The 16,431-nt window shown below is 42.7% G+C and overlaps 1 protein-coding gene across 7 annotated transcripts in view; it reads right to left on the reverse strand.

The window, feature by feature from the left end:
- The window catches only part of CCDC30 (coiled-coil domain containing 30), a 173,329-nt gene that overhangs the window by 6,952 nt on the left and 149,946 nt on the right, over positions 1–16,431 (reverse strand). For all 7 annotated transcript variants that reach the window (XM_054682065.2, XM_054682059.2, XM_054682052.2 and 4 more), the window contains 4 exons: positions 9,884–10,025; positions 4,636–4,772; positions 2,417–2,531; positions 907–1,089 (listed from right to left, as the gene is read on the reverse strand). In XM_054682065.2, the coding sequence (XP_054538040.1) occupies positions 907–1,089; positions 2,417–2,531; positions 4,636–4,772; positions 9,884–10,025 (577 nt within the window). The remainder of the gene's footprint in view (positions 1–906; positions 1,090–2,416; positions 2,532–4,635; positions 4,773–9,883; positions 10,026–16,431) is intronic.

Here is a 16,431-nt window from a genome sequence, read left to right on the forward strand (position 1 = left end):
TTTTCAGTCTCTGTGTGTCTTTATAGATGAGATGGGTTTCTTGAGGGCAGCATATAGTTGGGTTTTATTTCTTTATCCATTCAGCTACTTGCTGACTTTTATTTTTTTGCATTGATTTTATTTATTTATTTTTTTGAGATGGAGTCTCACTCTGTCACCCAGGCTGGAGTGCAGTGGCTCACTGCAACCTCTGCCTCCCAGGTTCAAGTGATTCTCCTGCCTCAGCCTCCTGAGTAACTGGGATTACAAGCACATACCACCACGCCCAGCTAATTTTTTTGTATTTTTAGTAGAGATGGGGTTTCACCATGTTGGCCAGGCTGGTCTCGAACTCCTGACCTCAGGTGATCAACCACCGCAGCCTCCCAAAGTGGATTACAGGCATGAACCACCACACCCAGCCAAATCTTTAATGCTAGATCCCTGCCTCCTTTTTGGCTCTAGGTGGCACCTTAAGCCCAGGTTCACCTTGGCTCTAGTAAATGGTGACAGCACTGCCTGTCCCAAATAGGGGAGGTCCCAAAGGGATTATCCTGGCAGTGAGGGAAGGCTGTCTAGGGGCTCATGCCCAGGAGACCTGGGGGACATAGCTCCTACAGCCACTCTTATGTCTTCTTTGGCTGAGTTACAGAGCAGAGTCCCACCTCTTCTGTTTCAGGGATATTTCAGGGATATGCCTGTCTTCAGGGATATTTCTGCCTGCAGGAAGTTGTGATACTACTACCTGTGGGTTAAGACAAGGACAGGTTTCTGGCTAGGAACCCCAAGAAAGTGGGGAATCTGTTTGACTACCTCCGTTTTACTTTTTCCAGTGTAGAAACCATAAGTTGAGAGATTTTCCAAACAGTGGGTGCCTGGCAGAATGTGGGGAAGGGTATTGTGGATGTGGAAGTTGGATTCTCCTACCATCTGCTCAGAGTGTTTCCACTTCTCTGTGGCCTCAGGAACTGACTCATCCTCATGCTGGAGTTCTGCATTGTTGCTGGTGAAGACCTCAGTGCTGTATATTTCTTTCTGTTTCTTTGTTGGAGGGAGAGAAGCCAGCTTGCCTCTATGCCACCATTTTGGAACAGGAAACTCCTTAAGATTCTAAGTTTAAAAACAATTTTGGAGTTATTTATTCCAATAGGTATCAAGATGTTAGAAGTTAGTACCTTTGACACATACGGAATATTGAGTTTGATGTGCTATAGTTCTGATCTATGTGACCATTCTTATCTTGATTCAAGGTTAACAATATGGATCGCAAAGCTATTGGTCCCAGACATACTCCATTAAGTCTTCTAACTCAGCACTTGTAATACTATAGTACTTATTTACAAATGTGTCTGTCCTTCTCTAGTAGACCAAAGGCCTCTGAAAACAGGGACTATCTTTTTATTCCCAGGACCTAGGCCATTTCCTGGAATTGATAAGTATTCGTTGAATGAATAAGTAAAAGAATGAATGACTAGACAATTGAAAACAGTTGGGGCTCAAGGAAAGACATAAATTACTGGATATCAAGCCACACTACTTGGCAGTTCTACTTTTGACAAAATCAGAAAAAAAAACAAAAACCCACTCATATAGCTTGGAAATAATCACCTCTCTGAGACCAAACAAGTCTTACAGCAACAGTGATCAACAAGCAGGATCTACTATCCAGTATCTTGGGAAGAAACATCTAGTAGGTGATATAAACCAGAGAAGAAAGTAATCAGCCTCCATCTTGGTTTCAGAATATGATTCTGTTCATTGAACTCCCTCTTGCTGACTTGCTTACCAGACATACTATGGACCTGATCTGAATCTGTACTATTTTCTGCATCTCTCTGTATTTGGCCACTTGTCTGCTTGGACTTTTGGAACATAATTGCTTCTCTTTCACTCAGATGCTCTCTTTAGGCTTGACTCTTTGCCATAGCAAACGTCACTTTACTTCACTGAGTCTCAGATTTGCTCACGTTTTAGATGGGGCTAGAATCATACATGGCAAACAGTGCTGTTGAGAGTAAGGCACATATGTTAAAACACTGAATATTTATTCATTCTCAAATATTTATGGAGTACCTGTCCATAGATACAGTAATATATGAGATACACTCCTTGCCCTCCAGGAACTCACTGCTGAGTTAATGAGATAGAGAAGAAAAAGGGCAATGACAATACAGTGTATTAAGGAAGAAGCTATGAGGCATATACAAATTGCTTGGAGATCACACAGGAGGAGATAGTTTACTAAAATCTGGCTGATCAAGAGCAGTCTCAGGGTCTGCTATCCTGGTGTGCAGCCAAGAGCCTCTTTGCCACAGCCTACCATGAGGCCAAGAGCCCAGCTACAGCTATATAAAGATGAAGGTAAGAGACAGCACAGCAGCCGTAGCAACCCGAACTTCACATTAAAGGCAGGCCCAATAGGAAGCACACATCTTACCTCTCCTCTGCGAATATGGATGCTCCTTATAATTCGCTCTAAGAAGCCAATCTGCTGTGTGAGACGAAGACTATTTTCCTGTAATTGCTTATTTTCTTTATCCATGTAAAGTACCCTAAGAATGGCATAAATCAGTGGCATGATTAGAAATTTCTGTATCATTACTAAAAACCCAAAGCTACATCCCACTTCCCACTGGCCCTGGATCTTAGACTACTGTCCAGATTTTAGAAGCAAGTTTGACAGAATAATTCCCACCATATTCCAAGAACAAGTGTGTTGTTGAATACTGAGTGTCAACTTGATTGCATGGAGGGATACAAAGTATTATCCTGGGTGTGTCTGTGAGGGTGTTGCCAAAGGAGATTAACATTTGAGTCGTGGGCTGGGGAAGGCAGATCCCCTCTTAATCTGGTGGGCACCATCTAATCAGCTTCCAGTGAATATAAAGCCGGCAGGAAAACGTGAAAAAGAGAGACAGGCCCCGCCTCCCGGCTTACATCTTTCTCCCATGTTGGATGCTTCCTGCCCTCAAACACAGGACTCTGAGTTCTTCAGTTTTGGGACTCGGACTGGCTCTCTTTGCTCCTCAGCTTGTGGACAGCCGATTGTGGACTTTGTGATTGTGTAAGTTAATACTTAATAAACTCCTCTTTTTATATATATATATATATATATATATATATATATATATATACTCTCCTTTACATATACATATTTATGTCTCCTGTTCTTTTCCTCTAAGAGAACCCTAATACACCAAGTAAAAGTTAATAAACTTCTGGGCTGTACATGGTTATTAAATACATGTACAAGAGTATTAATTCTAGCCCTTGAAAAATTTAAGGAAGGATATGATCCCATTTAGGGTGGGAATGAAACAAGAGAGACTCTGTATCCCTTCAAATATTGTAGCTACATAGCTTGTATCTGGTTCTGTTATCATACTGATCGGATTCTGATTTCTTGTGAAGTAGAAATAGTGGTAGCAGCAGCAGCAACCATGTTTCAAGTACTTGCCATGTACTTATGCAATGTAACCTACCCACACAGTAAGCACTTAAAACTTTTCATGTATTAGCTCATTTAATATGCACAGCAACCTGATGAAATATACACTGTTGTGACAAATCTGAGCCTCAGTTTCCTTATTTGTAAAATGAGGAAATACTCCTTGGAAGAAACTTACTGTAAGGAAAACATTCAATCCAGTCCAGGTGATTGTGTCATCAGTAGGGCAAGATAGAAAGATGATTAATGTTAATGCAAAGGTAATGAGTTAATTGTGTTGGATCCTGACTGTCAGAAGCTATGACAGTTTGAGAAGAGCTATGATTTATATGGGACATCTAAAAGGGGAGACACAGACAGTAAAAGATCAGAGATTCTCCAAGCCTGCCCAGAGACGTGTGCCCAAAGCAGTGGACAAGAACATTCCAGTCTGCTTGGCAGTCCTCTCCCCAGACTACGGTGCTATGGTCTAGGGCCAAGCTGCTGAGGTCCACATGCTGCTCTGTCACTGACTGGGCTGAGTGAGTTCCCTCACCTCTCTGGACCTTGGCTTCCTATCTGTAAAATAAGGCTAATAGTGCCTCTCTCCTGGGATTGGTGTCAGGATTAAATGAATGAAAGAGCTTAGAACAGTGCCTAGCATATAGTAATTGCTCAGACAAATCTTAATCATTCCAGTTATTATTGGTGACATTATTTGTTAACATCAACCCACTCTCTTTGATTATAATGAAAGTCTCCTATGAAGAAGAGAATGCTCAGGCTGGCTGATATATGACTTATTTTCTGCTTATAATATTTCTCATTAAAAATTAATACTCTGATATCCTGTGGATTTCATGAATTTAAGTTACTTCTGTGAGCCTAATTCTCTCTTGTTCTACCTTGATTCCATAGGTATCCAATAATAAAAATGTGGATCAACACACACAAAATGACAGGCCAGAATCTACACAGCCAAGTCCTCAGTGAGGCAATGACATTATGAAACAGCCTATCTAAATAGCCAACCAGCCTCCTCCATGATATTTTTCTCTTTAATTTAACAATTTCTGCCACTTGTATGATCTGCCAAAAACAGCAGACAGCAGAGCGAGAGTCATAGGGTAGGCTACAAACTCAAAGGACAGTCTCTAGAACCATCTCTTTGTTGAGGGAGAAACATCCTCTTGTGGAGTTTATTGGCTCCCAGGCAGAATGGCACCTACCTGCTCTGGATGGAAGATATCGTCCATTTGTTGCTGTGGATCAACTGTTCTTGCTCTATGACTTGCTCCTGAAGTTTCCTTTTTTCTAGAAGCAGGGTATCATTTTGGGCAGTGATCTGGTCCTGTATTGCCTTCTCCTAGGGATTAGAAAGTCTCCTAATTACCACAGCAGGAGAAAGTATGATAAATTTAAGAGCATAAGCCTGTTTCTAAATCTAGCAGAAATTTTCCCTTATTTACTTTTTTTTTCCTGTCCCCTAGTCTGTTTCTATCTGTTTGCTGACATTGTCATTCACTGTAGCTAAATAGTTTTTCAATTTTCAAGAGGTTATTTTATGTCATGTCATATATATATATATTTTGTTTGTTTGTTTGTTTGTTTGTTTGTTTGTTTGTTTAAGACAGAACTTGCCCTGTCACCCAGGCTGGAATACAGTGACGTGATCTCTGCTCACTGCAAGCTCCGCCTCCCAGGTTCATGCCATTCTCCTGCCTCAGCCTCCCGAGTAGCTGGGACTACAGGTGCCCACCACTACGCCCGGCTAAGTTTTTTGTATTTTTAGTAGAGATGGGGTTTCACCGTGTTAGCCAGGATGGTCTCTATCTCCTGACCTTGTGATCCGCCCACCTTGGCCTCCCAAATTGCTGGGATTACAGGCGTGAGCCACCGCGCCCAGCCCATGTCATGTATTTTTTTTTCTTCTTTTTCATGACCCTGAAAGTAGTGAGATCATGTTGTTTTTTGTTTGTTTGTTTTGTTTTGTTTTTGACATGGAGTCTTGCTTTGTTGCCCAGGCTGGAGTGCAGTGGCAATATCTCGGCTCACTACAACCTCTGCCTCTCAGGTTTAGCCTCAGCCTCCTGAGTAGCTGGGATTACAGGCATCCACTACCATACCCAGCTAATTTTCATATTTTTAGTAGAGACAGGGTTTCGCCATGTTGGCCAGGCTGATCTCAAACTCCTGATCACAAGTGATCTGCCCGCCTAGGCCTCCCAAAGGTTTGGGATTACAAGCGTGAGCCACTGCGTCCAGCTGTTTTTTTTGTTTTTTTGTTTTTTTGTTTTTTTTTAGACAGGATCTAGCTCTGTCATCCAGACTGGGGTGCAGTGGTACAATCATGGCTCACTGTAACCTCACACACTCCTGGGCTCAAGTGATCATGTGCTTCAGCCTCCTGAGTAGCTAGGACTACAGGCATGAACCACCACAGCTGGCTAATTTTTAAATTTTTTGTAGAGTCAGATGCCTGGTGCCATGGCTCACACCTGTAATCCCAGCATTCTGGGAGGCCAAAGTGGGAGGATTGCTTGAGCCCAGGAGTTTGAGACCAGCCTGGTCAACATGGTGAGACCCCGTCTCCACACACACACACACACACACACACACACACACACACACACACACACACAAAAGCCATGTGTGGAGTTCAAGGCTGCAGTGAGCTAGGATCACACCACTGCACTCTAGCCTGGGTGACAGAATGAGACTCTGTCTCAAAAAAATTTTTTTAAGATAAAAAATAAAATAAAATAGTAGAAACAGGGTCTTGCTCTGTTGCTCAGGCTGGTCTCAAACTCCTGGCCTCAAACTATCCTCCTGCTTCAGCCTCCCAAAGGACTGGGATTACAGGCATGAGACACTGTGCCCAACCTACATGTTTCTTTTAAATAAGATACTAATGTAGGTCATTCAGAAAAGACTGGCCATCTATTATTATTATTAATTTTTTTTTAGATAAAGTTTTGCTCTTTCACCCAGGCTGGAGTGCAGTGGTGCAATCTCGGCTCACTGCAACCTCTGCCCGCTGGGTTCAAGCAACTCTCCTGCCTCAGCCTCCTGAGTAGCTGACATTATAGGTGCCCACCACCGCACCCAGCTAATTTTTGTACTTTTAGTAGAAATGGGGTTTTGCCATGTTGGTCAGGCTGGTCTCAAACTCCTGACCTCAGATGATGCACCCACCTCGGCCTCCCAAAGTGCTAGAATTACAGGCATGAGCCACCGTGCCTGGCCATCCATCTATTATTAAAGACCTGTAGGATGTTGATTAGATTATGTTCTGAAAAAGCTATTCCAGATTTTAAATTCCATCTCAGGGACCCAGCAATATCTAATGGTAGTCTGACCTGCTATAATTTAAAGACATTTAATTAATAATGTATTGGTAAGGATTGAGAATAGAAGCAATCATCCCACAGATAAACCCTAGACAGCTCTAACTGGATTAAAAAGTGTACTGCATGAGGAAGGTGACTGACACCTTGTCCTTGGGAAATACTGTATTTTTTAAAACAAACAAAAATTCCAGACACATGCTGTGATAATAGGATAAAATGGGAAAGTCTGGTTTGAGTGGTCACAACAGAAGTCTCAATTGACTCATTATATAAAGAAAAAGCTGAAGGAATGAAGCCAAAAGAAGTGGCATTACTTTTTGGAGACTTAGAAAGAAATCCGGCATTTTTATGCTCAGTGCTCTGGTCCTTGGGCCCTAAAATATACATAAAATAAGAATTCCTAGGTTTGTACCACTGTGGCATTAAAAGCTCTAACATCAGTCTTCTCTAGGCTAAGTTGTTCTAATTCTGTTAACAATTTCTCATGTGAACAATGAATCCACTAATTAACATTCTTCTAAGATTTTTTTTTTTTTTTTTTGAGATGAAGTTTCACTCTTTTCACCTAAGCTGGAGTGCAATGGTGCAATCTTGGCTCACTGCAACTTCTATCTCCCTGGTTCAAGCAATTCTCCTGCCTCAGCCTCCCAAGTAGCTGGGATTACAGGCATGAGCCACCACACCTGGCCCTTCTAAGAGATTATATACCAAAAAAAGGAAAATAACATCTATGAAAAATGTGTATGTACCAAGTACCACTTTAGAAATTTTATGTTTTAATACTCACAAAAGCCTTGTGTATGTAAGGTAGGGATTATTTCCCTCATTTTACAGATGAGGAAAGTGATACACAGAGACTTGTCCAAGCTTACAGGCAGGGCTAGAATTTGAATCCAAGTCTATTTAAGGCCAAAGCCCATAGTACCCTTCAATGGCAGTGAGCAAAAGATCCAATTATTCTCTCAGCCTCTGCTTATTTGGGAGCTCCAGCATATTTTATGAAGACCTGTGGTTCTTTGGGTAGGTGCATTAGTTTCCTAGGGCTGCCATAACATTTTCTCATAGTTTTGAGTGATAGAAATCTGAAATCACATTGTTGTCAGGGTTAATTACTAATGGGGGCTCCAGGAGAGATTGTGTTGCATGCCTTTCTCCTAGCTTCTGGTGGTTGCCAGCAACCCTTGCTATTTCTTGGCTTGTAGCTGTATCATTCCAGTCTCTGAATTCATCATCATGAGGCATTCTTCCCCGGTCTGTGTCTGTCTGTGTGTTTTCCCCTCTTCCTATAAGGACAGCAATCATCTTAGATTTATGATTCACCCTAATCCAGGATAATCTCACTTAACTAATTGTATCTGCAAAGACCCTACTTCTATATAAGGTCACATTCTAAGGTTCTAGGACATGAATTTGAGGGATGCTATTCAACCCAGTGTAGTCAGGAAGAAAGCTAGCATGCCTGTTGAAAGCAGAAGACTGTTTTTCTGGCCTAGAAGCAAAATGCAAAAGTATGAAAAAGAACTGATAATATAGAAATAGGCTGATGATATGTCTGATGGACCCATGAACTAGGGTTGCTACTTTTTTTTCCTTTCTTTCTCTTACTCTTTATTTATTTATTTATTTATTTAGATGGAGTTTTCCTCTTGTCCCCCAGGCTAGAGTGCAATGGCATGATCTCAGCTCACTGCAACCTCCGCCTCTTGGGTTCAAGAGATTCTCTTGCCTCAGTCTCCTGAGTAGCTGGAATTACAGGCGTGTGCCACCATGCTCGGCTAATTTTTTTGTATTTTCAGTAGAGATGGGATTTCACCATGTTGGCCAGGCTAGTCTCGAACTCCTGACTTCAGGTGATCTGCCCACCTCGGCCTCCCAAAGTGCTGGGATTACAGGCGCAAGCCACCGTGCCCTGCCTCTTCTTTTCTTTCTTTTTTTTTTTTTTTTGCCCATGGGTGCTATTAAAATGGATTACTACTTTTTTTTTATACACTTTCCATAGTCTTTTCCTAGTTCTAAGCTGGATCTCAGTCTCTAAAAGTTTGAAAAATTAATGGCAAAAAAAGGAGGACTGCAAAAATCCAACTTATTTTTCTTCTCTCACTATAGTTTAGAGTATCAAGAGGATTTTTTTATTTTAGTTAGAGACAGAGCTTCTCTATGTTGCCCAGGCTGGAGTGCAGTGGCTATTTATAAGCACAATTATAGCCCACTGTAACCTTGAACTCCTAGCCTCAAGCAATCCTCCTGCCTTGGCCTCCCAAAGTGCTGGAATTACAGGCATGAACCATTGCACCCAGCCAATTTTTTAAAACTAAGAATGCAATATTTGTGACCCACCTATTATATTCCAAAAATGCTTTATTGTGTATAGTCTGGGAATTCTTGACCTAGGGTCCCAGGATAGTTGATGGAATCACTGAAATTACATTAATGGTTATGGTATCCTTGGCACACAGTGGTGGTATAAAAATTTGTTGAGTGTGGAAATGAATATTTTAGGAATGATGATAGAGTTCTCAATATTCTGAAAGGGCTAGTGATCCCAAGAAGGGAAAACCTTACTGGCCTAGTCAGTTACTCTCCATCTTGAATTTATATAGTTTAATAATCCCACAACCATTCTGCATTTGATTCTATTTATCTGTCCCATTTCCTGTTTATTCATCCACCACTAAGTCACAAGGGCAATAAGACAAACATAAAAAAGCTTGAAGGCAAGGACTGATAAAGGAGTAAGGATCACCTATTTTCACTGCCATTTAAAACTGACACTGAAGTCTGAGGCAAAATGAGGGCTCCACAAAGCAGAAATGAGTTACTGAGAGTGGTTTGGAAGTCTGTGCTCGGGGGTGTTCAAGAAAAGGCATTTCCATCTGAAGAAAGACATTGATCATAAGTTGGCAGTACAGAGTATTTTCAGTATTCAATTCTGTGTAGCAGCACTAGGAGTCTTATGTACTTTTGGTCAGGGCTTAAAGAATTACTTATTGAAAGATGGTGCAAAGAAAAGAAATGAAAACGAGGACTATGAAGGGGTCTCAAATAATTTTTAAAATGAAAAGGCTTTCTCCAAATGGCTGACCATGGGAATCACCAGTGAGCTCTTCACCTTTTATTTTTTCCTCACCTTTTCTATTTTATGTTGCAGGATTCCAATTTCATCTTCAAATTGGTTAATTCTCTTATCTCGTAGTTCTACTTCATTAGTTAAACGATACTTGACTTTTTGAAGCTTGACTTTTTGTTGGTGATGTTTCTCATTATAGTTTCTATAAAAGTAAATTTGAGTTTAGACACACCTGAACACAGTTAAAATTTATTTTGCATCCTCAATATGCACCTTTCTTGGGTGTCCTCTTCTTGCTTAAGTCAGGGAACTGGCACCGGATGTGGATACTTATCCTGCCTCACATCTTCTTGCCCTCCATTTAAGGGAGTGGGCCAAGGATAACCCCCTATATAACACCAGCTTTAACTACTGCTGTGGACTCAAGTATTTGGCTTATCTTGGTCTTTTTTTTTTTTTTTTTTTTTTTTGAGATGGAGTCTTGCTCTGTCACCCAGGCTGGAGTGCAATGGCAGGATCTCAGCTCACTGCAACCTCCACCTCCTGGGTTCAAGCGATTCTCCTGCTTCAGCCTCCCGAGTAGCTGGGACTACAGGTGCCCGCCACCATGCCCTGCTAATTTTTGTATTTTTAGTAGAGACAAGGTTTCACCATATTGGCCAGGCTGGTCTCGAACTCCTGACCTTGTGATCCGCCTGCCTCAGCCTCCCAAGATGCTGGGATTACAGGCGTGAGCTACCGCACTTGGACTACCTTGGTCTTGTACTGATGGTTGTGGTATAACTTTAGCATCTGAGTTTAATTTAGGAAACTCCTTGATTTTTTTATTGTGGTATAACTGATTTTTTTATCCCTGACATCTAAATTCTGACTCCTGTTCCACTAATTCAGTCATTAACTTAAAATTTCCTCGTTCTTGGCTGTATCTTGGACAGTGATATACTCCCTTCAATCTTATCTAATTTCCAGATGGCTTGGCCTGTTCTCAGTCCTTGCATTGAGTCTGGACCTCTTCTTCTTCTTCTTCTTTTGAGACAGGGTCTCACTCTGTCACCCAGGCTGGAGTGCAGTGGTACAATCACGGCTCACTACATCCTCGACCTCCTGAGCTCAAGCAATCCTCCCACCCCAGCATCCCAAGTAGTGCACACCACCACACCTGGTTAATTTTTTAAATTTTTTGTAGAGATGGGTGTCTCACATGTTGCCCAGGCAGGTCTTAAACTCTGCCTCAAGCTATCCTCCTGCCTCAGCCTCCCAAAGTGCTGGGATTACAGGCATAAGCCACCCAGCGAATCTGGACTTCTAAAAGCCAGTTCCATATAGGTCACTTTCAAGACTCTGATTCTTAGATACATCTAAGTTATGGCCAATAAGCACATGAAAAGATGCTTAACATTACTAGCCATTAAGGAAATGAAGATCAAAAGCACAATGAGATACTGCTTCACACGCACTAGGATGGCTAGAATAAAATGACAGATAATAACAAGTGCTGACAAGGATGCAAAGAAATTGGAACCCTTATACACTGCAGGCAGGAATGTAAAATAGTATAGTCTCTTTGGAAAACAGCCTGGCAGTTCCTCAAGTGGTTAAACATAGAGTTGCCATTTTTTTTTTTTTTTTGAGATGGAGTCTCACTCTGTTGCCCAGGCTGGAGTGCAGTGGTGCGATCTTGGCTCACTGCAAGCACTGCATCCCAGGTTCATGCCATTCCCCTGCCTCAGCCTCCCGAGTAGCTGGGACTACAGGCACCCACCACCACGCCTGGCTAATTTTTTGTATTTTTAGTAGAGACGGGGTTTCACCGTGTTAGTCAGGATGGTCTCAATCTCCTGACCTTGTGATCTGCCCGCCTTGGCCTCCCAAAGTGCTGGGATTACAGGCGCCAGCCACCACATCTGGCCTACAGTTGCCATTTGACCCAACAATTCTACCTAGGTCTATATATTCAAGATAAATGAAAACATATGTCCACACAAAAACTTATACACAAATGTTCATAGCAGCATTATCCATAACAGCCAAAAGGTGGAAACAACCCAGATTGCCATCAACTGATGAGTGGATAAACAAATAGGGTATATCTAGCCAGGCACGGTGGCTCACACCTGTAATCCCAGCACTTTGGGAGGCCAAGGCAGGTGGATCACTTGAGGTCAGGAGTTCAAGACCAGCCTGGCCAACATGATGAAACCCCGTCTCTACTAAAAATACAGAAATTAGCTGGGTGTGGTGGCGGGCGCCTGTATTCAGGAGGCTGAGGCAGAAGAATCACTTGAACCCAGGAGGCAGAGGTTGCAGTGAGCCAAGATTGCGCCCCTGCACTCCAGCCTGGGCAACAGAGGGAGACTTCATCTCAAAAAACAAACAAACAAAAAAACCAAATACGGTATATCCATACAATGTCATAAAAAGAAAGGAAGTACTGATACATGCTACAACATGAACCTTGAAAGCATTATTCTAAGTAAAACAAGCCAGGCACAACAGACTCCATTTATATGAAATGTCAGTAATAGGCAAATTTAGAGAGAAAGAAAGTAGATTAGTGGTTGCCTAGTCTGGTGGTGGGAAGGGAATTGGGGATAGAGTGATAGTTAAAGAGCATGGGGTTTCTTTTAGGTTGATAAAATGTTCTAATGTTGATTGTGGTAACAATCAAAACATGGACAAAAGCCATTGAACTATACACTTTAAACGAGTGAATTGTATAATATTTGAATTATATCTCAATAAAGCTGTTTAAAAAACCAAAGAAACAAAAGTCTAAGTTACCATTTCAAGCTACTATAATATCTAATCAGAGTAAACAAGAAAATAGATTAAAGCATCCATACTACCGCTAGCCAAACCTCATGGAGCATGAGTGTGATACAAACAAAAAGAATGTTGTTCTTTAAAGTTAAGGAGAAGCTTCACTTTGAACCTACTAGATGTGATTACACCAAATAACTCTAAACAAACCTCTGCATTGTTCACATTTTAGGCCTGATAAATATTTGCTGTGGAAGGCTATAATGTGCACTGTAGAATGCTTAGTAGCATCATTGGCCCCCACCCACCAGATGCCAGTAGCACCTCCTACAGTTGTAACAACTAAAATGGTCTCCAGACATTGCCAAATGTCCCTTTGCCCTGGAAGGCTGTAATGTTTTTTTTTTTTTTTTTTTTTTTTTTTTGAGACAGTCTTGCTGTGCAGCCTTGATCTCCCCAGCTCAAGTGATCCTCCCACCTCAGCCTCCTGAGTAGCTGGGACTAGAGGTGTGCATCACTATTGATACGGTTTGGCTATCTCCTCACCGAAATCTTATCTTGTAGTTCCCATAATCCCCATGTATCATGGACGGGAGGTGATACCTGGTGGGAGGTAATTGAATCATGGGGGCGGTTGCCTCCATACTGTTCTATTGACAGTGAGTGAGTTCTCATGAGATCTGATGGTTTTATAAGGGGTTTTTCCCCTTTTACTCAGCACCTCTCCTTGCTGCCACCATGTGAAGGACGTGTTTGCTTCTCCTTGTGCCATGATTGTAAGTTTCCTGTGGCCTTCTCAGCCATGCTGAACTGTGAGTCAATTAAATGTCTTTCCTTTATAAATTGCCCAGTCTTGGGTATGTCTTCATTAGCAGCATGAGAAGTATTAATACAACTATGCTCAGTTAACTTTTAAAACAATTTTTAGTAGACGCAAGGTCTCGCTATGTTGCCCAGGCTGGTCTCGAACTCCTAGCCTCAAATGTTTCTCCCACTTCAGCTTCCCAAAGTGCTAAGATTACAGATATGAGACACGGAGACTGGCCTGGGAGGCTGTGACATTGACAAAGATAGATTTGGTCTCCCTCCTGGTTTCCTGGTGGAAAAAAACAAAAACAAAAAAACCTCTTAAGTCCTTGGAATCTTCTCTGGAGTAATAAGTGTCTTTTGTATGTTAATGAAATGACTGGTGTCTGGAGGCCCTTAGAGAGCTTCAGGATTCTAAGGTATGATTAGAGAGTTGGGGCTTCCAGGTGCATACCCTTATCATTCAGGGAGGGGAGAGGATGAAGGTTGAGTTGAACCACCAATGGCCAAGGATTTAATCAATCATACTGAGAAAAGAAAAATAGCTCAGAGCAGTCTGAGCTATGTGAAGCATGCAAAATTCATCAGGCCCAGAGACAAGAGTATAGAACTTCAGTCATTACCTGCCCTCATTCAGACTTTTTATAACTGAATTTGCTTGGGGGTGACTGTTTTAAAATCATTTTGTTTCTGACTAGCTCCCTCACTCATTATTTTCTGTTCTTGAAATTTGTGATACAAAGAATAATGTATAGCTGGCCAGGCGTGTTGGCTTACACCTGTAATCCCAGCACTTTGGGAGGCAGAGGCGGGCAGATCACTTGAGGCCGGAGTTCAAGACCAGCTTGGCCAACACGGCGAAACCACATCTCTACTAAAAATACAAAAATTAGCCGGGCGTAGTGACGCACATCCGTAATCCCAGCTACTCAGGAGACTGAAGCACCAGAATTGCTTGAACCTGGGAGGCAAATGTTGCAGTGAGCTGAGATCGTGTACTGCATTCCAGCCTGAGCAACAGAGCAAGGCTGTCTCTGAAAAAAACAGAACACTGTATTGCCAATCAATATATAGCTTATGTTATTTATTTACTTTTTTTTTTTTTTGAGATGGAGTTTTGCTCTTGTTGCCCAGGCTAGAGTACAATGGCACGATCTCGGCTCACCGCAACCTCCGCCTCCCAGGTTCAAGCAATTCTCCTGCCTCAGCCTCCCAAGTAGCTGGGATTACAGGCATGCACCATCACGCCCGGCTAATTTTGTATTTTTAGTAGAGACAGGGTTTCTCCATGTTGAGGTTGGTCTCGAACTCCTGACCTCAGGTGATCCGCCCGCCTCAGCCTCCCAAAGTTCTGGGATTACAGTCGTGAGCTACCACCCCCGGCCTTATTTACTTATTTTAAGGTAGAGTCTCACTCTGTTGCCCAGGTTAGAGTACAGTGACATGATCTTGGCTCACTGCAACCTCCACCTCCCAGGTTCAAGCAATTCTCCTGCCTCAGCCTCCTGAGTAGCTGGGATTACAAGTGTGTACCACCATGCCCACCTCAACCACAGCAGGATAGGGCACTGGTCAGAGTAATGAGGCCCCCTTTCCAGGCCCTAGCTCCTGGACATACCCTAAGCCATAAGGAAACCCGCTCCCTTGAAGGGAATGACCCAGTCCCAGCAAGATTCATCATCTGCTAACTGAAGAGCCCTTGGGCCCTGAGTAACCAGCAGTGATACTCAGATACTATATTAAGGGCCTTGGGTGAGACTCTGAGACTTGCTGGATTCAGGTGACAGCACATTCCCAGCTGTGGTGGCTACAGGGTGAAACTCCTGCTTGAGAAAACTGGAGGGAAAAATAAAAGGGACTTAGTCTTACAGCATAGGTATCAGCTTTGCCACAGTAGGGTAGAGCACCAGGAAGGCTCCTGGGGTCTATGATTCTAGGACTTGGCTCTTAAACAGCATTTTTGGACATGCCCTGGGCCAGAAGGGAGCCCATTATCCTGAGGGTGAGTACCAAGCCAGGCAGCATTCACCACAAGCTGATTTAGGAGACACTGGGCCTTAAGGGAACATTGGCGGTAGTCTGGCAGTACTCTCCATGGGCCTGTGATGGTAGTGGCTATGAGGTGAGGGTCCTCTACCTTTGGAAACGGGAAGAAAGAGTGGAAAGGACTGCATTTTCGGGTTTGAGTACCAGGCTAGCCACAATACAACAGAACACCAGGTGGACTTCTCAGGTTTTTTTATTCTAGTCCCTGGCTCCCAGATGGCACCACTGGACCTGCCTGGGGCATGGGGGAGCTTGCTGCCCTGAAAGGAAGGACATAGGCCTTGCTGGCTTTGCATCTGCTGATTGCAGAGCCCAGGGACTTGAGTGGTCATAGCTGGTAGCCAGGGAGTGGTTACAGCAGGACTTGGGAGAGACCCAGTGCTGTGCTGGCTTCAGGTATGACCCAACACAGTCCTAGTGGTGGCCATAAGGGTACTTGTGTCATGCCACCCCCAGTTCCAAGTGGCTCAGAACATAGAGAGAGACTCCATTTGTCTAGGAGAAAGTAAGGGAAGAGAACAAGAGGGAAGAGAACAAGAGTCTCTGCCTAGTAATCCAGGGAATTCATCCAGATCTTTTCCAAGACCATTAAGGCAGTACCTCTACCAATCTGCAAGAACCATAGCATTACTGGGCTTGGGGAGTCTCCTAAAGCAGGTAGAGCTTAGATGACAACACCCAAGTACTTTTGAATATCTGGAAGGTCTTCCCAAGAAGGATGGGTACAAATAAGCCCAGACTGCAAAGACTATAATAAGTATCTAACTCTTCAATGCCCAGACACAGATGAACATCTATAAGTACCAAGACCTTCCAGGAAAACATGATCTCACCAAATGAACTAAACAAGGCACCAGGGACCCATCCTGGAGAAACAGATATGTGACCTTTCAGACAGAAAATTCAAAATAGCTGTTTTGAAGAAACTCAAAGAAATTAAAGATAATACAGAGAATGAATTCAGAATTTTATCAGATAAATTTAACAGAGATTGA

Source organism: Pan troglodytes, chromosome 1 (genome assembly GCF_028858775.2).
Source record: "Pan troglodytes isolate AG18354 chromosome 1, NHGRI_mPanTro3-v2.0_pri, whole genome shotgun sequence".
Taxonomy (NCBI): domain Eukaryota; kingdom Metazoa; phylum Chordata; class Mammalia; order Primates; family Hominidae; genus Pan; species Pan troglodytes.